Source organism: Buteo buteo, chromosome 17 (genome assembly GCF_964188355.1).
Source record: "Buteo buteo chromosome 17, bButBut1.hap1.1, whole genome shotgun sequence".
Lineage (NCBI taxonomy): Eukaryota > Metazoa > Chordata > Aves > Accipitriformes > Accipitridae > Buteo > Buteo buteo.
This window is the reverse complement of record NC_134187.1, coordinates 59,551-82,221: the sequence shown is the minus strand read 5'-3', so window position 1 is coordinate 82,221 and position 22,671 is coordinate 59,551. Positions and strand designations below refer to the sequence as shown.

At 44.8% G+C, this 22,671-nt stretch overlaps 1 protein-coding gene across 4 annotated transcripts in view; it reads right to left on the bottom strand.

Annotated features, from left to right (window-relative positions):
* Positions 1 to 1,361: 1,361 nt before the first annotated feature.
* The window catches only part of ZNF512 (zinc finger protein 512), a 26,853-nt gene continuing 5,543 nt past the window's right edge, over positions 1,362 to 22,671 (bottom strand). For 2 of the 4 annotated variants that reach the window (XM_075048749.1, XM_075048751.1), the window contains 11 exons: positions 21,433 to 21,525; positions 16,535 to 16,618; positions 15,149 to 15,273; positions 14,679 to 14,765; positions 13,337 to 13,435; positions 7,730 to 7,897; positions 6,913 to 7,107; positions 6,191 to 6,292; positions 4,796 to 4,858; positions 4,222 to 4,320; positions 1,362 to 3,720 (listed from right to left, as the gene is read on the bottom strand). In XM_075048749.1, coding sequence (XP_074904850.1) covers positions 3,421 to 3,720; positions 4,222 to 4,320; positions 4,796 to 4,858; positions 6,191 to 6,292; positions 6,913 to 7,107; positions 7,730 to 7,897; positions 13,337 to 13,435; positions 14,679 to 14,765; positions 15,149 to 15,273; positions 16,535 to 16,618; positions 21,433 to 21,525 — 1,415 coding nt within the window. In that variant the 3' untranslated portion in view covers positions 1,362 to 3,420. Of the gene's footprint in view, positions 3,721 to 4,221; positions 4,321 to 4,795; positions 4,859 to 6,190; positions 6,293 to 6,912; positions 7,108 to 7,729; positions 7,898 to 13,336; positions 13,436 to 14,678; positions 14,766 to 15,148; positions 15,274 to 16,534; positions 16,619 to 18,714; positions 18,847 to 21,432; positions 21,526 to 22,671 lie in introns of those variants that run through there. The other 2 variants (XM_075048753.1, XM_075048750.1) reach the window with 2 other exon arrangements.

Here is a 22,671-nt window from a genome sequence, read left to right as displayed (position 1 = left end):
GTGCATGTGAACCTCATGAAGCTCAACAAAGCCAAGTGCAAGGTCCTGCACATGAGTCGGAGCAATACCCAATACCAAAACAGCCTGGGCGATGGATGGATTGAGAGCAGCCCTGCAGATGAATTGGGGATACCAAAAAATTGGACATGAGACAGCAACATGTGCTCGCAGCCCAGAAAACCAACTGTATCCTGGGCAGCATCAAAAGAAGTGTGGCCAGCAGGTCGAGGGAAGCGATTCTTCCCCTCTACTCCGCTCCGGTGAGATCCTGCCTGGAGCACTGCATCCAGCTCTAAGCCCATGGTACAAGACAGACATAGACCTGTTCCAGTGGGTCCAGAGGAGGGCCACGAAAACAGCAGGCTGGAATGCCTCTCCTATGAAGACAGGCTGAGAGAGTTGGGGTGGTCCAGCCTGGACAAGGAAGGCTTCAGGGAGACCTTATTGCAGCCTTTCAATACTTAAAGGGGGCTTACAAGAAAGATGGGGACGCACTTTTTTACCAAGGCCTGTAGTGACAGGGCAAGGGGCAATGGTTTTAAACTGAAAGAAGGTAGGTTTAGACTGGACATAAGGAAGAAATTTTCTGTGATGAGGATGGCGAGACACTGGAGCAGGTTGCCCGGAGAAGCTGTGGATGCCCAATCACTGAAAGTGTTCAAGGTCAGGTTAGATGGGGCTTTGAACAACCTGACCTAGTGAAAGATGTCCCTTCCTGTGGCAAGGAGGGTGGACTAGATGGTCTTTAAAGGTCCCTTCCAACCCAAACCATTCCATGATTCTATAGGGTAGAATTTTGACCTGGATTTGCAAAATGTTAGCATAACTGAACTCTTTAACAATGGATTGAACAGTAAACTCATGGGTGCTTGAACAGTAAATCTTAGCACAGTAGGCTGTGCTACAATTAGCTGGTTTTATATGTTATTTATAGCCCTGAATACACATGATGCGAATTCCCCAATTAAAATACCTTCCTTGAGGCTAAATTTTCCCATGCCCTCAGAGCAGTAGAGCACAGCAACAGTCATATTGGGTAGTCTGCCTTAGTCCATCCACAGCAGGATGCATGTGCTCCAGAACAGGTAACACTCTTCAAAAGCAGTGGAATGTGCTGGTGCAGCAGTGCCACCACCTCTTACCAGCTTGAGCCAATCCAGTGAACAATCTGCTAATAGTGATCGAGCATGAATGGACTGTTGGATAATGATTTTTTCTTCCACACGCCATGTTATGGGGGGGAACATGCTGTTGATGTAACTATACAAAACCCAAGTGGTCACCAAGTATCCATGTGTAGAAAGCAGGTCTCGTTAGTAACTCATAAATGACAGTAAATAGGACTCTGGACTGAAATCCACTAAGAAAAACCTCCTTTAATTCATGGGTTTACCATGTTGTCCACCTCTCGGGTGGGAAGGTAGTAAACAGGTGTGGTCAATGTACAGCTGTGTACAGTGGAGTACTGAGGAGAAATGGTGCAGACAACTGAACAGCACCAGAGCATGCAGGACAACCAAGTGGGCAGGCTGGGGTGTGTTGCGCAAGTAGAGATGGTACCAAGAACACTACACACCAAACAGACAAGAAACCACATTCTTGCACTGGTGACATTTTATTTTGTCATCTTCTGATCTTGTCCCTCTTACTGCAAACCTTATACACCCTGCACAGAAGTCCACATATTTATACTTTCAGTGCAGCACTGCAACCACAGTGACAGCTGGTTCTAAAAGGCAGTTGTAACTACTGTGTGTAAATCACAATGGAGCACTGCATGCTGTCTCACTACTGAACAGGTGTTAATCCCCATGAGAGACACACCATGCTCAGCTGGGGTCTGCTTTGCTTATTATATGGGAGAGGCAGTTCTTGAGAACACCCTGGCCATACAGCACTTCCCACTGTCAGGGCCAATGTGATTATTCTGGTAATAACACATACATATAAACCTGCCTGTTCACCAGGCACTGCAATGGCTTCCCTGTGAATTTCAGCACCAGCAACTTTGGTAGTCAGCGAAAATTAACGGGGAGCCAGCTGCCTATTTTCTTGCCTGCAAAACTGCAAGGAAAAGGTCAAATTTTGAAACTTCCTGGTACAGTGGGTCTTTAGCTAACAGAAATTCTGGAGAACCCATTCTCTGAAAGACAGAGTAGGACTGCCTGTGCTGCTGCTTCCTACTAGCTTCTATGACATCTGCTGCATTTACAGAGCACAGGAAGATATTCCCTATGATCTAGAGTTCATGCCAATACATGACTTAGAATAATGAACCCTCTTCTTTCAACCTTTTCCACACATGGAAGCCACGGCTAATGTACCTCATTCACACAAAGGAAGCAGTGTTGAAAAGAAACAGGTGATATATGACAACGAAGGTGACTTCTACAGTGCAGAAAAAAAGGACACTATGAGAGCACGGGCATGACAGAATACCACACTGGCAAGGCAATTCAACAGAACCTGGGTTTCAGCGTTAGCAAGACTGCTATCATAGATATGCACTGTCTTGCAGTAAGTTTGTTTCCCCGGTGAATTTGAAACAAGTGGTCTTCAGAGTATCCACGAAGGCTGTCTTATTACATTAGTTACTGGGGGTCTCTGAAAGGCCAGTGAATCTCTGAAAGTCTGGAGGATATTTATTCCTCGCTGGACTAAAAGACCCTTTACATACATTCAATGCCCAGTGCTAGAGAAGACAGATGCCAGGGGAATACTGGGTTCCTGACGAGGGTAGTAATGATGTCCCATCACTTCCAAGCAGACCAGAGTTCATGTGCTATGGTCTGGTGCTGAGCCTAAACATCAGTGTATGAAGTAGAGATGATGCCTTGTGCAACAGACTGGAGCACATGCTAGGAAGGTATTTGCTCTTCTGTGGCAGCCTGGCTGACAACAGACAGGACGGTTACAGGGCAAGCTAAAGCCTTTGTATGCTGCACAGCGCTGCTTAGTTTGTATGCATACTGTGCAAGAAAGGATTCCCCCCTTAAAGAGACCTAAACACTGTGCTAGTCAGTCCCTTATAGGGAGAACTGCTAAAAAAGAACCCTGATCTCACCCATCAGAGGAAGATGACAAAACAGACAGCTGCTGTACTGGAAACCACTAAACGAGCAACTAATATGATCCAAACTGAGACTGTAACCAGAGCAGGAATTACACTGAGTACACTGCTAGTGCCACTGTCCAAGGGAACTACACCAGGAGAGGCAGCCTCTGTACCACAGCTTTGGTTTGAAGTCTCTCACAACTGACCAGAGGCAACAGTTTCAAAATCAAGGTCACCGAGCAGAATGGAGTCACAGGCCCAAAGACGTTCAGTTGCTTATATTAGTGCTGTGGATTATGAGCCTGATGGGAGTGGGGCTTGTAACTGAAAGGCTTTAGGATTACTCCTTCTCTTCTTCTAGGAATTTACTTTCGGCCTCGCTTGCGGCTGGTTTTTGGAAATTCGGCTCTCTGTGCAACTTGGGGCTCCCCCTCCTCGCTACTCATGCTCTCATTGTCCACCCGCTGTGGACGACCTCTCTTACTTCTCCTCATTTTTTCAACTCCAGCACTGGGGAGCCTCTTGGCAGCCAGGGTCCCAGTTCTCTTCTTTTTGCCCCGGGTCAAAGGACGTTTCTTCCGTTGCTTCCTCTGCTCTTCTCTTTGGCGGATTTTCATTAGCTTCTCAAAGCTTTTGGTGGTAGTTGTGTTCACGTCAAACCAGTCCTGGAGGGTTTAGAAGGCAACAGGTTGGTACTGATGGTGGAAATACCATATAAAGCCTACCAGGGCTTATAATAAAGCTGCCTTGTGGGACAAGGATTTCCTGAAATGTGAGATCTGGAAAGGCAGCTGCCTAACAAAGCTCTGTTCTCTGATGTTCCTTCCCAGGTGTCACTCTGTCTCAGAGAACTCAGATTTGATTTGGCAATTGCCCGGCTAAAGGCATAGGAAATGCTGAAGAGCTGAACAGAGCAGCAGCAGCTTGGGACAAGACATGTGACACGACACAACACTGGCTCCCCAGACCAACGCGTAAGACCAGCTATGGTCAAAAGCAAATCAAAGGGCACTTGAGTCTAGGACCCTGTTCCCCACAGTGAGGAAGGAAAAAATAAACCAGGGCAAGAATCCAGGATCTCCTTCCCAAGACACCCTCCCCACCTCCAACACCCTCCCCACCTCCAACAACCTGGGGTTTGAGGGCTTCCATTCTGCCTGCCTTACCTCAGCATGCACAGAGTTGATGTGATACTTGACCCCACTCTCTGAAATGAACTCCTTCTCACACAGGAGACACTTGTATTTGCCAGCCACAAAGTCTCCCTGGCACCAAAACAAAAAAAATCCATCACCAATTGCTGCCTAGAAGGCTGATACACCTATACATCATATTGTTGCTCACATATAACCCAGCAGTAAGAAGTAGAAACTCTTATTCATATCAGACAATGCTTTAGCTACAGGAGCACTTACATTATTGACCGGTTATGCCCACAAAGCATAGGACTGCTCTGTGAGATGTTACAAGGTCCCCAGCACTGTACCTGGAAAAAATGCTCTTGTAACTGTGAATCTACAGGTAGGACTGCAGTTTCACTAAAATGCATGCCATTAAGATGCTTCCTCTTTGCCTCAAGCAGTGTTTGCAATGGCAACCCCATTAGCATATAGGGAAGCACTCAAACTGTGAGGAACTCAGATTAGCAGACGACAGGACAACAGCTTGAACAAGGAGATATCTGAGGGACAGGGACAGTCAGGCTATTGGTATAAAAGTGAGTTTGGGAAGGCTACCAACCAAGGTACATGTGCCGAGGTGAGATTTGAGTCCTGAGACACTGCCATATACAGATTCACAACCCTGAAAGAGTAAAAAACATATGTGTCAGCAAAACTCTAGTAAGAAATCACTTCTTCCTCCACAAGAAAGTCTTATTCTCTGGAAGACAATTCCAAAAGGGGCAAGAGAGGTAGAGGGAGGGAGATACCGAGTCCTACAAAGCCAGAAAGCTTCTGGTAAAAAGACTGGTAAAGAGACTTAAGCTTTCAGTAAGTTAAATCTTTCCAGTTTCTGAGCACATTTACACATAATAAAGAGACTCCTGTCACAGTTACATTCACCCTCTATCAAAAGCCTGAGTAAAATGATAGAGTTTGCTTTTTGCCGAAAGTGCAGCAGAGATTAACTTCAAACAAAGCACAGGGGCAAGTACAAGACACTTAAATTTCTCCTGCCCTGCTTGTGTATCTAGTGGCACAGAGCAAAAGTACGGCATCTGACATCAATAATCTGTTAAAGGGCAGCTTTACAGGTCTTCCCCATGTGGAGCTTCAGACATCAGTCTCAGGATACTAGATCATGCTCAACCGACAGCCCAGACCCTGAAACAGGAGGTAGGTGCAAGACATGCTTCTGGGTTACTGGTTGGTGAAATAGGACAGCTGCTTTCTGGGGACAGGTCCATATACATTAAGTTGCAATTCTTATACTTGGAAATGACGCAAGCCTGAAAACTGGGGAGAGAGTGCTGGGGGTGAGGTAGGGCAGTGGGAAGGCATTGTCTCTACACCAAACCCAGATGGAAGCCACCACTGATCCTTGGCTATCCAGCAGTGTGTGTCACGTGCATCACATCGTTTCCACCAGTGGGGCCATTTCTTCTCATTGGATTTGACTGGTGACTGCCATGCGGGATTGTAGAAGCTAAGTGCACATGCATAAGCATCCCTAGACCAGGATGACAGTGCCATGCATGAGTCTTCTGTAGCCCATTTCCAGCTTTTGGAAGAAAACTTAAGTGCTGTACCAGACAAAGTCCCTCTGCTCTTACATTTCCATCTCTACTCCTCCCTTCTATAATTAGTTTTAGTACATCTGGTAGACAGGCAGGGGCCTGTCATTTTTCCACTGCTCAGACCTCCAAATGGAGAAGCTCCCAGCTGGATGTGAAAACTCTACCGCTCTGACACCAAGTTACTGGCTCTGAAGTGGACAAATACATCCCCAGAGGGATCATCCCTAGGGCAACAGTCCAAACAGGGTCTTGGTTACACTAACCAACCATACTGAGATGGAGCAGAACTTGTCTCCCACAGAGAGACAAACTGCAGTTTCAAGATTGTGGAAAAGCTGTTGGCTCATACAGACCTGAAATCTGCCCCCTTTGAGGCTTCAGAAACACTTAAGATTTACCTGATTTGGGCAGTGGACTCTTCGGTACATCTTTATCTCCGTTTTCCATTTGCACAGTACGTCTTGACTAAATGTGGGCAGTCCAGGACGAGTATATTTCAGCTAAGATAAAGAGATGGAATTGAAAGCTGGAAGCTATTTCTTCTCCTACTCTAACAGCCAAACTCTCAATAACCGATCTTTTTCCATCTCACTGACTCTCTACAAACAACTGAATCCGGAAAACCCCCACAATATCAGAATCCAAAACTTCCCATAACTTTGACTGCAACAATTCCTCTAAATGTACTTACACCATTAAAATAATAAATCATCCTTTTCCCTTGGGCTCCTCTTACCTCTAACCTCCTCAAAACTCTGAAGCCTGAAAAGCTATGAAATATCACTGCATGGCAGCAGTGATCTGTAGCCTATGACTCGTGAGCAACATACTGCCTCCAACTGCCTTTGTTACTTGTGCCCACTGAAAATTACAGCAATAGGACTTTAAAGTCATTATAGTCTGCCTGGATAAAATACTTATACCACAGCAATTCCTACAGCAGCAATATCGTCATCTAAGACCAGAGAGCAAAACCTGATCCCTCCTACAAGATATTACTTATTCAATATTGCTTCCCAGGGGCCACTATACACTGGCAACGCTGGGTAGATGCCAGTGCAAGACTCTTCTGATGTGAAGAAAGACTCAAACCCTATATCGCATTTTTAAGGCCTTGTACCTTACGGTCATCTGGAATCAAGTCCTGCAGAACTTTTCTCTTGGGCCACTCTTTGGCCAGCTCTTCTCCAGCTAGCTCATGGAGATAGTAGATTGCCACCTTTGCAGATCTCCTCTGAACTCTGCCTGTGTTGTTTGGCTCCCGTTTTATTTCCTTCAGGCTCTCTGTTCTTCTCTCCTCATGGAGGAAAGTGACCTGCAATGAAGGCCAAAAAAGGTGAGCCTCCTTCACTAGTTCCTATTTCAGTTACACTACACATGGTGAATAAATATTCTTCCAAAACTCTCACAAAAATGCTGCTGGAGCTGTGGTTCACTGTCACAGACATAGGACAGAAGTGCATCCCACTGGCGAAGACAGACCCCCAAATCTACTCAGGGGGGTCACAGCAGTAAGGCTTAAGCAGAGATTTTCATGCAGCCACTTGTCTTGAAAGGATATCACATCATCTGCTGTAAAACCCTCATGGACAATGAGCATAGTATTGCCTGTTCTGCTCCAATGTCGGGTCTTTTAAGAGCAAAGAAAAGCATCTCACAAGTTATACAGGTTAGTATCATTCTTCCATGGAGCAAAAGTCAGGCTGGGAAAAGTTTACTGCTGCCATGGTGATTTACTATTAAAAAATTCATCCTAGTCACTGAACAGCAACAGCTACTGCTGGAAGGAAAGTATCAAGGACAGAATACTCCAGAGAGACAGAAAAATGCAGATTTGCTATCCCTAATCACCCACCCAAGTAGCAGACAAAAGTCTGCGTGTGTCAAGTCTGAATGGCTGAAGTACCACCACACTATCCATGGCAATTTGCACTTACCGGCCCATGCTTAGATCGGAGATGGTAGACAAGTCCTGCCTTCGATTTGTATGCTTTTCCACAGTGATGGCACTTCATAGCCATTTTCTCCAGCTCTGAAGCAGCCTTCCCACATTTTTTAACATGATACAGGTATCCCATTATGCTAGTGAAGCTGCCTGTGCAGCCCTGTCAATGCAGAAGAAAAATGCATGGAAGAAAAATGCTCTCCAAGTGATCACCAGACCACTGTGTATAGAATCCAGTTTGCTGACCAAAGTACTATCATTTTTCCTGCCAGACCAGAGACAATCAGGTAGTAAACTTTAACATTAGGCTATGCAGATAGACAAAATCTGGGACAAAGAATTGGCTGCAAATGGGAGAAACTGTTTCTTAGAACCTCTCTGTAGGTAGTGTACAACAGAAAATTTCAATATATGGTGTGAAGAAGCAAGATGTTAAATGAGGATGCACAAACCAGGAAGATTTTCAGATACAAATGGAAGAGTTGGGCAGAAAAAGAGGAAGGTTTTATACTTGGTTGGCTGGTCAAACTGCCTAAAACGCAGCAATATTAGGATGATGGTAAATAAAACTTTCAGCTATTCCGAGGGTACAGCTATTGCTTCATGGTACAGCGGAGGCCAACAAAAACTCCAATGGTTCCTGTGGATGTCACTCACTAGAGTATCTCCTAACCCTGAATCCAGTGATAAACTTGACAGTGAGCTTGGAAACAGGACAAATCAAACATGCATCAGTAAGTTTTTAATGTTCTTAGATGTATCCATCTGCTCTCCATTCCCTTCTCTAGCTGTGGCCAATCTCAGTATTTTCAAAACCCATAGACAAACTCACACAGTTAATTATGCATAAAAAACAACTTCCCAACTATTACAAACAACTAAGGAAAGAGCAGAAGTACACATTAATAAAATACTTCTGGTGCACAAAAGAAACAACCCAGTGTCCTCTCGATCCCACTTGAAGACACCAACATATCAAATACTCACTGACCCTGCTTGAGCACAGGGGTTGAACTAGATGACCTCAGAAGTTCCCTTCCAGCCTTAACAATTGTGTAATTCTGTGAACAGTTTATAATACTGTTGCAAGGTAAAATGGTTATCCTTTAACTTCTTCTTCCCTGCCATCTTCCACTGAATGCATTTATAAAGTCATACCTTTGCTGGATGTACATTTACCCATATAGTTTAAAGAAGTCATTTAAAAAAAAGAAAGTAATATAAAATAAAAACTCCATTTTAGTCACCCTAGTTATCCTCTCTAAAAGAATTTGAATGGGGATCAGACAGTATCCGAAGGTGAACTCCTTTCTAGTGTAAGCAAGAGAATATCTTCTAACAAGTCATGTGTTAAACCCTAAAACTTCTAGTTGAGCTAGTTAGTGTTCACCAGACTCCTACTTTGTTTAGTCATGAGGTTCTAACCAAGTATCAGTCATTCCAAAATGCATTGGCTATGCTCAGTGCTTCACAAGTGTTTAGAGGAAATTCTCCAGGCATCCTGCTGCTTTCCAGGTAACACAGCATCCCACCAAAGTGCCTCAAGAGACTATTAGACTTGAAGAGTGACGGGGATAACATCAGGCTCGCCCATGACAAGCCATGGGATGACACGCCAAGGTGTGATGGACAGGGTGCTAGCAAGGGCCGTCAGCCTGTTGCTCTGAGACATGCTAGGTACACTGGAGCACACTTGAAGTCTTACAGAGATGAGCCAGGGGCTCCTGAGGTAATAGGAGCCAACAGCGAAACACCGGTGAAGTACGTCAAAGGAACCAAGGTGTGTTTCTCTAAGAAGGTGACATGACCAACAGCCCAGCTGAAGTGCCTCTACACCAATGTATGCAGCACAGGCAACAAACAGGAGAAGCTGGCAGCCACCATGCTGCTAGAAAGCTATGACCTAGTTGCCATTACTGAAATTTGGTGGGATGAATCCCATGACTGGAGTGCTGCTATTGATGGCTACAAGTTGTTCAGAAGGGACAGGCGAGGAACGAGGGGTGGAGGGGTTGCCCGCTATGTCAAGATATGGATAGATTGTGAACAGCTGTCTCTGAGTAATAGCCACGAGCTGGTTGAAAGCTTACAGGTAAGAACTAGAGACTGAGGCAACAAACAAAACCTTGTGGCTGGTGTTTACTACAGGCTGCTGGATCAAGGGGAGCCTATTGACAAAGCCTTCTTACTCCAGCTACAGGGGGCATCGTGCAGGCTCTCATTCTGCTGGGGGACATCAACCACCCTGACATCTGCTGGAAAAGTACCATGATGAGCTGTCAGCAATCCAGGAGACTTCTGGAGCGCATGGAGGATAACTTCTTAAGCCAGGTAATAGACAGCCTTACCAGAGGGGATGTGTTACTGGACCTGCTGGTCACCAACGCAAGTGAGCTAATCAGTGATGTCAAGATTGGATGCAGTCTGGGCTGCAGTGATCATGCATTGGTGGAGCTCCTAGTCCTGAGGGATGTGGGACAGGCAAAGAGTAAAGTCCAGACCCTGAATTTTAGGAAAGCAAACTTCCAGCTCTTTAAGGAGTTAGTCAATAGGACACCCTGGGAAACTGCCCTCGGGGACAAGGGAGCAGAACAGAGCTGGCAGGTCTTTAAGGATGTTTTCTACAGAGCACAAAAGCTCTCGATCCCCAGGTGTAAGAAATCACAAAAGGAAGGCAGGAGACCAGCATGGGTAAGTCAAGACTTGCTGGTTAAACTAAAGGGCAAGAAGGAAATGCACAGGCAGTGGAAGCAGGAACAGGTATCCTAGGAAGAGTATAGGGACGCTCTCTGGTTGTGTGGGAATGGGGTCAGGAAGGCCAAGGTGTGGCTGGAGCTGAACTTGGCAAGGGACACAAAGAATAATAAGAAGGGCTTCTACAGGTAAGTCATCCAGAAAAGGAGGGTCAAAGAAAGCATACCCCCCCTACTGACGACATGACTGGCAAACTGGTAACAACAGATAAGGAGAAGGCTGAGGTACTCAACAACTTTTTTGCCTCAGTCTTCACTGGCAATCTCTCTTCCCACACCTCTTGAGTGGATGGACCTCAAGGCAAGGACTGGGGGGAGAAAAGTCCCTCCCACTGCAAGAGAAGATCAGGTTTGTGACCACCTGAGGAACCTGAACATACCTAAGTCTATGGGACCTGTCGAGATGCATCCCAAGAATCCTGAGGGAATTGGCTGATGTAGTTGCCAAACCACTCTCCATATCTGAAAAATCCTGGCAGTCACGTGAAGTCCCCAGTGGCTGGAAAAAGGGAAACATTGCACCTATTTTTAAAAAGGGTACAAAGGAGGACCCTGGGAGGTACCGACCTGTCAGCCTCACTTCTGCACCTGGGAGGATCATGGAACAGATCCTTCTAGAAGCTATGCTAAGGCACATGGAGGACAGGGAGGTGATTTGAGACAGCCAGCGTATCTTCACCAAGGGCAGGACTGCCTGACCAACCTCATGGCCTTCTATGACGGAGTGACTATATCAGTGGACAAGGGAGGCGCTACGGATGTCATCTATCTGGACCTCTGTAAGGCCTTTCACATGGTCCCCCACAACATCCTTCTCTCTAAATTGGAGAGATATGGATTTGATGGATGGACTATTTGGTGGAGAAGAAATTGGCTGGTTGGTCATATCCAAAGAGTAGTGGTCAACAGCTCAGCGTCTGGATGGAGTTCAGTGAAAAATGGTGTCCCTCAGGGGTCCGTATTTGGACCACTACTGTTTAATATCCTCATCAACAACACAGACAGTGGGACCAAGTTGTTGTGGAAGGTGGCAAAGCTGTGGTACATGAGCATGCGGACCACACCTGAACGGAGATGTAAACAGCATGTGGCAATAATGGGATAAGATTGTGAGGCTATAATAGCACAGGAATGTATATAAATTATAGAAGCTGTTAATATGTTTTGAAGGGCTTTAAAGACTTTGTTTAGCTGCTTAAAAGTAGTCATTCATGATAAAGCAGAACTCACAGCTTGCTTAATATTTCTACTTAACATTGACCTGTTCTCTGACTGGAGGAATAAGATTCAGAAAGCCCCAAATCCAGTTTGAGCCGGGAAAAGGAGGCATAGTAACAGCTAGCCTGAAAAACGGGAAAGAGAAAGAACCCACCTAGAGACGAGAAAAAGGACCCAATGAGAGACAAGAAGACCCCAGACCCAAATATTACTATTGGACCAGACTATGGTGTGAGGGGCGGGAACTTATATAGTAAGGGTATAATTGCCCAGGGATGTGAGTATTAGGGGTCCCTCTCCGGAGGCACCCAGATGGAGCTATCAGAATTTGTACACCATAGATAGAATAAATTACACTTTTATTTTGAAGGCCTTGATTAGAGATTCTGCTTTGGGGAACCTAGTGTTGAGCGTGAGGGAAGAAGAAGCACCCGAAAGTGAGTGTGTGTGTTTGAGGAGTCAAAAGGGGTACCCACTGGCTCACCAGAGTCACCCACTGCGAAGGGACTCCGGTCCTAACAGTTAAAAGTCTCAGATGGTGTGTGTGCGACTCCTTGTTAGGAGTGTGAATGCTCGGGCAGCAGCTTCTCCCTTAACAGAGTGCACCCTCAGATTTGCAGATGACACCAAGGTGAATGGTGCAGCTGACATGCCCGAGGGATGGGATGCCATTCAGAGGGACCTGGACAAGCTCAAGAAGTGGGCCTATGTGAACCTCATGAGGTTCAGCAAGGCCAAATGCAAGGTCCTGCACCTGGGTCGGGGCATCCCCCAGTATCAACACAGGCTGGGGGATGAAGGGATTGAGAGCAGCCCTGCAGAGAAGGACTTGCAGGTGCTGGTGGGTGAAAAGCTGGACATGAGCTGGTAATGTGCACTTGCAGCCCAGAAAGCCAACCATATCCTGGTCTGCATCCACAGCAGCATGGCCACCAGGTTGAGGGAGGGGATTCTGTCCCTATACTCTGGTGAGACCCCACCTGGAGTCCTGCGTCCAGCTCTGGGGTCCTCAGCACAGGAAAGACATGGACCTGTTGGAGCGGGTCTAGAGGAGGGCCATGAAAATAATCAGGGGGATGGAACACCTCTCCCATGAGGAAAAGCTGAGAAAGTTGGGGTTGTTCAGCCTGGAGAAGAGAAGGCTCCAGGGAGACCTTATAGAACCCTTTCAATACTTAAAGGGGGCTTACAAGAAAGATGGGGACAGACTTTTTCATAGGCCCTGTAGCAATAGGACAAGGGGTAATGCATTTAAACTAAGAAGAGAGTAGATTCAGACTAGATGGAAGACATTTTTTTAGATCACTGGAACAGGTTTCCCAGAGAGATTGTGGATGCCTCATCCCTGGAAACATTCAAGGTCAGGTTGGACGGGGCTCTGAGCAACCTGATCTAGTTGAAGATGTCCCTGCTCATTGCAGGGGGGGTTGGACTAGATGACCTTTAAAGGTCCCTTCTAACTCAAACCATTCTATGATTCAATGACACTCTGTCTTAAAAGCATAGCTAGGACCTTGAAATAAATCCAGCTTTGGCCAGCACCAAAGCATACCCAGCAGAACTCTCATATTTTACATTCATGCATCTGCTGCTCTATAATTTAGGATACATAGCACAATGAAGCTTACCTCCCTCGTACACTTTAGTTTTCCCATACGCTTCAAAACCTTCCGAAGGCGGTCTCGCTCAAGCTGCTCATCCAATTCTCCTCCCTCCTTCACAACTGGCTAAAGCAAAGCAGAGAGATGAAAGAAAAACACAGGATGCTCAGCATTTACAGGTCTTCTCATAGGGAATTCATTACTCAACACACTACTGAAGGAAAGCTTCCAAAATAATTCAATCTCTGCCACTTACGATTTTACAGAAGTCTATCTAATACAATGATCACTGTCTATATCCCAGAACAACCAAATTATCTTTAAAAGGAGTAAACTGCCTGAAAACCACTTTGCAGATAAGAGTTTTAACATTTAGATAGCTATCTATGAACAAAACCTTGATCAGAAATGGTCCCAAACTATAGCTGCTGGGAAGGATAAGGGTGTGTATTTCCATAATAACTTTTCTCCACTTCTGCCTGTGGAAAGTACTTACTCATCTCTCTCTGTCATGCATCTTTAACATCTAGTGGTCCTACCATTTCCACTTAGCCTAACAAAAGCTAAGCAGACTAACTGCCCATAGCAGTTATTCATTTATGCTAAACTACAGCTCAAGTTCTTCTCTATTATCTCTCTGATGGTTATTTTGTATATTATTTCCTACACTACCTTATAATTACACCTAGACTGAATAAAAAGTTAGAACTGAGTGACAGACCTATTCCTCAGGGCCAGAATATGATCCCTGGCCTATTTCATTTACTAGAACAGCAGTAGGTTCAGAAACCACAGTACTGGGAACTCTGTAAAAAATAACAGTAACTAATTATCTAAACCTTACCCAAACTTCCAAATGACCTTTTCAAAAGTTCTAATTCTTCACAACTACAACAAGAGACATTGCCTTCTTTAAAGTAATAGCAAAGAGGAAAAGCAGATTGTAGCACTAGGATCTTAACAGTAAATAGACACAAGAACTAAACTGCTGCTTCTCTTTTTTACCTTTGAACTTGCAAAGAACTGAAATCTAGTCTGCTCTGGATGTAGAAAAACTCCTACTTTCTAGCAAAGGACTGAAAATTGCAGCCTAATGAGCAACTGGGTTTTTTTTCTGAGAATGCCTTTTATGTGTGACATATAACCAGCCTAAACAGAAATTAATTTCCTCTTTCTAAGATGTAGCATGCCTACCATCTCTGGTAATATTTTACTGTTTTTTCAGATGCCAAATCTCACAGGAAAAATAATAGGTAGAGAAGATTTGAACAGGTATAACATTTGAAAAAACATGTTTCTGTGTGCACCAGGGAAGGAACAAAAGACTGTTTTGCTTGTAGGATTTTTAGATGCACAGCAGCTGTGTTACCTGATTGTTATGGTCTGCCATGACATGGTATTTCATCCCTCCTAAAGATTTCAGCTGCTTCCCACAGTGATGACATGTGAACATTTCCTAGAAATAAACAAGGACATGGTGCATGTAACCATAAATTAACCAAAGCAGTGGGAAACTCTTTGGGGGAAAGGAGCAGGAGAGCAGAACATTTTATTTGGGCCTGGTAACTGCCCATTAAGAACAGAAGAGATTTTATGGAGACTAAAATTTAGGGGAACAATAAAATAGCTACACCTTTGTTCACTACCCCAAACCTCCAGCAAAAGGCTAAGCAAGAAGCACCAAGCACAGCCTCTTACAGATGTATAAAGGACTGTTGCTTAGAGACATGATGATGATATGAAACTGGTTTTAAGTGCAACACAAAACAGTGTGCAGGCCTTTCCACCAGTAAGCTGAAGAGGAGTAAAGAAAACATTGCTCATCTCTTGTGTTCTTACCTGCCTGCAATTTACCATATGTTTCTTCAATCCTTCTACAGTCTTTCTCACCACAGCCCGGCATGTTGGACAGGTAACTCGGCCTTTGTCCTGAATTTCCAAAGACCATCGCTCTTCCATACTACCTGTCAAAACAAAAGGTTTGGAATAGAACTGCAAACACAGTATCTTTTTTTTTTTCCTTTGATGTGCACAATGAATCCTAGAAGGAAACAGGTCACATTCTACCAAACTTGTGTCCAGCTACACTTCAATAGGTTTAGCTCATTTGCAGCTTTAAATGTGTCATGTGACAAGGCACACATCACTCCTTTTTGGAGATCATTTTATAAAAACTCTTTAATCCTACCATCCCCTTGCAAGGAATGTTCTTCCACTTGTTCAGTAGAGGTTTTTCCTTCATTCATTTTTATTACACAATTACTTTAGCATGCACAGTGAACTTTTCTTTTGGCAAAATGGTTTTCACAGTAGTGACAGATGTGACTGAATAGTTTCAGACAAAGTCGATGGTTCAGTTCTACTAACCAAATCTTTAGAACTCCACTTATGTCAGCCAGCAGTTCTGGTACTGAAAGTGAACAGAGCTGCACCACCAGGCCAACTTACTCAACAGCCAGGGAAAAGTACCCTGTGTAGCACAGTTTCCAGTTCTTGGCCTCTTTTTGAAATGCCAAGCAAAAGCTTGGCATAATCCACAAGGATTATAAATTACTGAAATGGGTTCTAGGAAAAAAGTGGTTTAGCAGCCATCTGCTTGAATTCTTATCATAAAAAGATCTAAAGGCTTTCCTCTTTGCCCAGTAAATAACAGGCAGGGATTGTCCCTCCCCAGGTGGCTGGGGGAAAAGTCTGTGAATCAAACAGCACTTGGCAGAAAACTAGGGTATTTAATGAGTGTTGTGAGCTATGCATAGTCATTCCACTTGCTGAGTCAAGGCTAATGTTATTTTTCTAGTATGGACTTTTTGGGTCTCTGGCTACCAGGTTACCAGAAGAGGTGATTTGGCAGCAACAGCTACAGAATTTTTCCTGCAAACATATTCTGCTGAGTAAAAAGTATAAATATTTTTATGAGTTTTATAGTGAAACTATTTTAACAGGCTTTTGCTCAGTTCAAAAAGTGATTCCTCCTTCACTGTTTTATTATGCAGTGGTAAAGCCACATGGAACTACACCAATAGGCAGTATGCAGTCCCTCCAATCTTGTTCTGCAGTACTTACAGTGCCAAAAGTACAGCAGCCAGTTCTTCCTTGTCAACAGTACAGTGAACAACAAAATGAAAACACCAGAAACATAGCTGTTGCTCAGATGCAAATCCTACAATCACATTTATCTTTTAGCTGCTTCATAAACAATTCTGAGCAAGTGGTGCTTCTCCTTACCTGTGCCATAGGCTTCCGGTTCTTTCTGAACACAGTGGCTTTTCACTTTGGAGTTTTGTTGTGTTCCAGCTTGCTGTTTTTTCCCTGTTATAACACAAACAAGAGAGACCAGAAGACTTAATTCTGCGAGCCTTGTTACAAAAAAGCAGAGATTTTTTTGCTAGGAGGCTGCTATTTAGTCTGCTGTCTCAAAGCTACTCATTCAGAAATGTTCAATGCTTTTTTTTTATTATTTAAAGGAATTTCAAGATTATGTTCCCTACTACCTTTCAATATCCATAGCTATTTACAGCTGCAGGCATTAGTCCCATCCAGATATTTGTAATCTGTATGGTTGTTCATAACAAAGCTCAGGGATGGGAACTCTTCACACAGTATGGCTGAGCCAATCTAATTAGTAGACTTCTTGACAACCAAATGGACAGTCCCATTCCTCTACTCATTCCTGTTTTATTTAGACTAAACAACTCTTATTGTTTCAGTATTTTCTCATGGGTTATGCTTTTTTCTCTCTTCTGCCTGTTCTCTTCAGTTGGTCCACACATTTACTGAACTGCAGTACCCACAGCTGCAAACAGTACTCCAAGTGTGACCCTGCATTAGAGCAGAATTACTTCATGTGTCTGTAAGTCTACATTCCTGCTCAAACACCTCAGTATAACATCTGCCTTTTTAAAAACAAGTATGACACTGTTGGTCCCTATTGAGCTTTTGATCTCTTATAAATCTCAAATCCTCTTCGGAAGAACTGACACCTAGGAGGTTTTTCTTTGTCTCTCAGCTGTGCTAATATTTCTTCCTAACTATAGTATCTTTAATTTTACACACTATATTCCATTCTATTTTTTTAAACTGTTTCTCTAACGTCAAGACCACTTTCAGTTTTAGCCTTTTCTCCAACACACTTTCCATCTCTTTCAGCTTTGTGCTGTCTACATACTTCCAAGTCCTTGGTGACAAAACCAGTAGTTAGAATTGAACCTAGAACACATTGTGAACCATTATTCTATACTTTTTTCCTATTTCACAGAAATGACAGAAACATTAAGGTTGGAAAGGACCTCCTGAGATCACCTAGTTCAACCCATGTTCAAGCAGGGTCAGCTAGAGTAGGTTGCTGAAGAATGTGTCCAGTCAAGTTTTGAGTATCTCCACTGATGGAGACTCCACAACCTCTTTGGGCAACCTGTGCCAGGGTTTGACCACCCTCACAGTAAAAAAACGTATTCTTGTCTTTAAATAGAATATTGTGTATTTTAATTTCTGCCCACTGCCTCTTGTCCTGTCAGTAAGCACTGTAGAGAAGAGTCTGGCTCCCCTGGCTCCCTCTTCTTCATTCCCTTCCATCAAGTATTCATACACACTGGTAAGATTCCCCCTTGAGCCTTCTCTTCTCCAGACTGAAGAGTGGCAGCTCTGAAGAGTCGCAGCTCGCTCAGCCTGTCCTCCTAAGAAAGATATTCCAGTCCCTCAGTCATCTTTGCAGTCCTGCACTAGACTCTCTCCAGTATGTCCATGTCTCTCTTGTATTGGGGAGCCCAGAACTGGACATGGTACTCCAGATATGGCCTCACCAGTGCTGAGCAGAAAGGAAGGATCACCTCCCTCGACCTGCTGGGCAATGCTCTTCCTAATGTAGCCCAGAATGCTTTGGCTGCCTTTGCCACAAGACCGTGTTGTTGGCTCATGGTCAGCTTGCTGTCCTCCAGGACCCCAAGGTCCCTGTATGCAAAGCTGGTTTCCAGAAAGTTAGCTCCCAGCAAATGCTGGTACATGGGGTTATTCCTGCCCAGCTGCAGGACTTCGCATTTCTCCTTGATGAGCCTCAAGAGATTCCTCTTTGCTTAATTCTCCAGCCTGCACAGGTCCCTGTAGACAGCAGCACACTCATCTAGTGTACCACCACTCCTAGTTTTGTATCATCTGTGTACTTGCTGAGTGTGCACACTCTCCCATTGTCCAGGTCATTAATGAAAATGTTAAACAGTGCTAGCCCCAGTATTTACCCCTGGGGTACACCACTAGTGATGTGCCTCCAACTAGATTTTGTGCTGCTGACACAACCCTCTGGGTCTGGACGTTCAGCTGGTTTTCAATCCACTGCACTGTTCATTTATCTAACATGTACTTTGTCAGTTTGTCTATGAGGATGTTGTGCGAAACAGCACCAAAAACCTTACTAAAGTTGAGGTAAGCAACATCCACCGCTCTCCCCTTGTCCACCAAACTAGTGACCTCATTGTAGAAGGCTATCAGGTTGATTAAGCATGATTTGTCTTTCATGAATCCATGTTGACTACTCCCAATCACCATCTTGTCCTTCATGTGTTTGGAAATGCTTTCCAGGAGGATTCTCTCCACCACCTTCCCAGGAACTGAGGTGAGGCTGACCAGCCTGTAGTTCCCCAGATCTTCCTTCCTTCTGTCCTTGAAGATAGGAGTGATATTTGCTCTCTTCCAGTCTTCAGGAACCTCTCCCAGTCACCATGACCTTTCAAAGATAATCAAGAGTGGCCTCACAATGACATCAGCGAGCTCTCTCAGCACTCAGTGCAACCCGTCAGGCCCCACGGGACTTAGAGTCATAGAATCGTTTAGGTTGGAAAAGACCTTTTAAGATCATTGAGTCCAACCGTAAACCTAACACTGCCAAGTATACCACTAAACCATGTCCCTAAGTGTCACATCTACACCTCTTTTAAATACCTCCAGGGATGGTGACTCAACTACTTCCCTGAGCAGCCTGTTCCAATGCTTGACAACCCTTTCCGTGAAGAAATTTTCCTAATACCCAATCTAAACCTCCCCTGCTGCAACTTGAGGCTGTTTCCTCTTGTCCTATCACTTGTTACTTGAAAGAAGAGACTGACACCCACCTCGCTACAACCTCCTTTCAGGTAGTTGTAGAGAGCGATAAGGTCTCCCCTCAGCCTCCTTTTCTCCAGGCTAAACAACCCCAGTTCCCTCAGCCGCTCCTTATAATAAGACTTGTGCTCTAGACCTTTCATCAGCTTCGTTGCCCTTCTTTGGACCCACTCCAGCACCTCAGTGTCTTTCTTGTAGTGAAGGGCCCACAACTGAACATGGTACTTCAGGTGCAGCCTCACCAGTGCTGAGTACAGGGGGACAATCACTTCCCTAGTCCTGCTGGCCACACTATTTCTGTACAAGCCAGGATGCTACTGGCCTTCTTGGCCACCTGGGCACACTGCTGGCTCATATTCAACCAACTGTTTACCAAAACCCCCAGGTCCTTTTCCTCCGAGCAGCTTTCCAGCCACTCTTCCCCAAGCCTGTAGCATTGCGTTGGGTTGTTGTGACCGAAGTGAAGGACCGGGCACTTAGCTTTGTTGAATCTCATACAACCCATCGATCCAGCTTGTCCAGATCCCTCTGTAGAGCCTTCCTACCCTCAAGCAGATCAATGCTCCCACCCAACTTGGTGTCTTCTGCAAACTTACTGAGGGTGCACTCGATCCCCTCATCCAGATCATTGATAAAGATATTAAACAGAACTGGCCCCAATACTGAGCCCTGGGGAACACCACTTGTGACTGGCTGTCAACTGGATTTAACTCCATTCACCAAAAGTCTTTAGGCCTGGCCATCCAGCCAGTTTTTTTACGCAGCAAAGTGTACACCCGTCCAAGCCACGAGCAGCCAGTTTCTCCAGGAGAATGCTGTGGGAAACGGTGTCAAAGGCTTTACTAAAGTCTAGGGAGACAACATCCACAGCCTTTCCCTCATCCTCTAAGTGGGTCACCTTGTCATAGAAGGAGATCAGGTTAGTCAAGCAGGACCTGCCTTTCATAAACCCATGCTGACTGGGCCTGATCACATGGTTGTCCTGTATGTAACGTGTGATGGTACTCAAGATGATCTGCTCCATAACCTTCCCTGGCACTGAGGTCAGACTGACAGGCCTGTAGCTCCCTGGATCCTCCTTCTGGCCCTTCTTGTAGATGGGTGTCACATTTGCTAACCTCCAGTTAACTGGGACCTCCCCGGTTAGCTAGGACTGCTGATAAATAATTAGGTATGTCCAATTTGTTTAAGTGCTCTAACCTCGTCCTCCTTCACTGAGTGTAAGGCTTCCTTGCTCCAGACCTTCCCTTTGGTCTCAGGCACCTGGAATTCCTGAAGGACTCCTTTAACTGATAAAGATCTGAGGCACAGAAAGCATTGAGTACCTCAGCCTTTTCCATGTTATTTGTCACCAGTTCCCCATCCCTGTTCAGCAGTGCACTCATGCTTTCCCTAGTCTTCCCTTTGCTGTACATGTACTTGTAGAATCCTTTCTTGTTGCCTTTCACACCCCTTCCCAGATTCAACTCCAGGTTGCCCTTAGCTTTCCTAACCTCACCCTTGCAAGACTGGACAGCAAATGTATACTTCTCCTGCGTCACCTGGTCCTACTTTCACCACTTGTACACTTCCTTTGGCACCTAACCACTGATTAACAACCCTTTGAAGGCATGAAAGACCTATGATGTCAAGCATTTCCCTGCTCCATCTCTGTGGTAAAATAAAGGTGGTTGGGTTTGATTTCTCCTTAACAAACCCATATTGCTGTTACCATCTACTCATTAATCGCCAGACATTCACAAGTAATTTGGTTGATTATTTAGTCCAGAATCTTTTGGGAAACTGAAATGAAGCAGACTAGCCTATACTTGCCCTACTTCCTTTCCTCCCTTCCTTTGTTGGACTTTTAAGACAGACTGAAATTAGAACAATCACCTCCCACTGCAAAACAGAAACTAGTCAACAGTCTCGTATAACAAAATATCCAGAATCAGAGATAGAGTTGGAAGACAGCAGAGGATAGCATTTGGGCAGAGGGGAAGTCTGAAGTACCTGGAAGCTTGTAACTAGGAATTACAAGTTATTTGTATTACCCGAAATCTTCTGCTTCTTCTTGGGAGAGTCTTTAAGATTTTCGCCTTCCCCTTGCTCAGATTTCCTCTTGCCTTTCAATAGTACTTCCCCTGCTAATGAGTAAGAACAGAAATGCTTCAGTCTCATTATTCAGTCTGGATAACAGCTTTGAGTCTGCTGCTGCCTCACCTTATCCTCATATTCAACACTTTAAAAAAAAAAAAGTAGTTTTTGTAAGGCACCTGGACACCAGTGAGCTAGACACAGCCTTTTGACTCAGTAACATTTAGGCACTCCACAGCCTGCAATCCTCTGACACAGAAGATATGGAAGAAATAGTGCCACAGCGTGGTCTGGGAAAATACTCCTCAGGAAGATAGCCAGAAGGTGCTAGGTTATGTCATAAAAAGCTCATCTGCTCACACACAAAAAGAAGCATAGAGAAACAACAGCTGGTGGGCAAACCCAAACAGTATCCTGCCTTCCTTCACTATTTCCAGGCCTATCAAAGGCTTATCTTCATGAACAGAGAGAAGTACAGAAGCACAATGGCAGGTAGGGGAACACAAATTATGGACTCAAAGAAACAGACACTTACTCCCAGGTCTGTCCCAGGAGACTCACCAGGATGGGTCAATGGAAGCTGCTCTCTGGAGCACCCTTTGGAAGGGGGAAGGAGGGGTGTGGTGAGAAGGGCGAGTGTGACATTATGCGACACATGGGATGCTAGTGAAGAACAATTCAGGACTACACAAGACTGGGATGTTTAGGAGTGGTATCAAAGGAAGGGAAAGGGAGAGAATTAACTGATTTGGAGAGTATCAAGTGTGGGAAAATAGAGGTGTTAAGAGGATAAAAAGGGTCACTTGCTTGTAAACAGGTGGTTGGTCAGTATACAAGTCTGGTCATGCCTGACACCAAATCAGAGGCACCAGGGGAGAGTACTGCCTGTGAGTGTGAGTCTGTCTGTAAGGAGGTCTACACCAGCAACTGGCATGGCTCTGTGGGCCTCAGGGGCTAGTGCATCCATGTACCAGCAATTGAGGATACTGGGATCCAAAGGCCAGATACTGAGTAGACTGAGTGTTTAAGTCCAGCTACAGGAGAGATCCACACTGCACATATGTGTGCACACACAAATGTACACATACATATGTATGTACTTCTTTTATATATATTTTTTACATATGCTTCTTTTCTCTCAATAACACAACTTCATCCTGATCAGCCAGAGAGGAAAACAGGATGGAGACCATTCG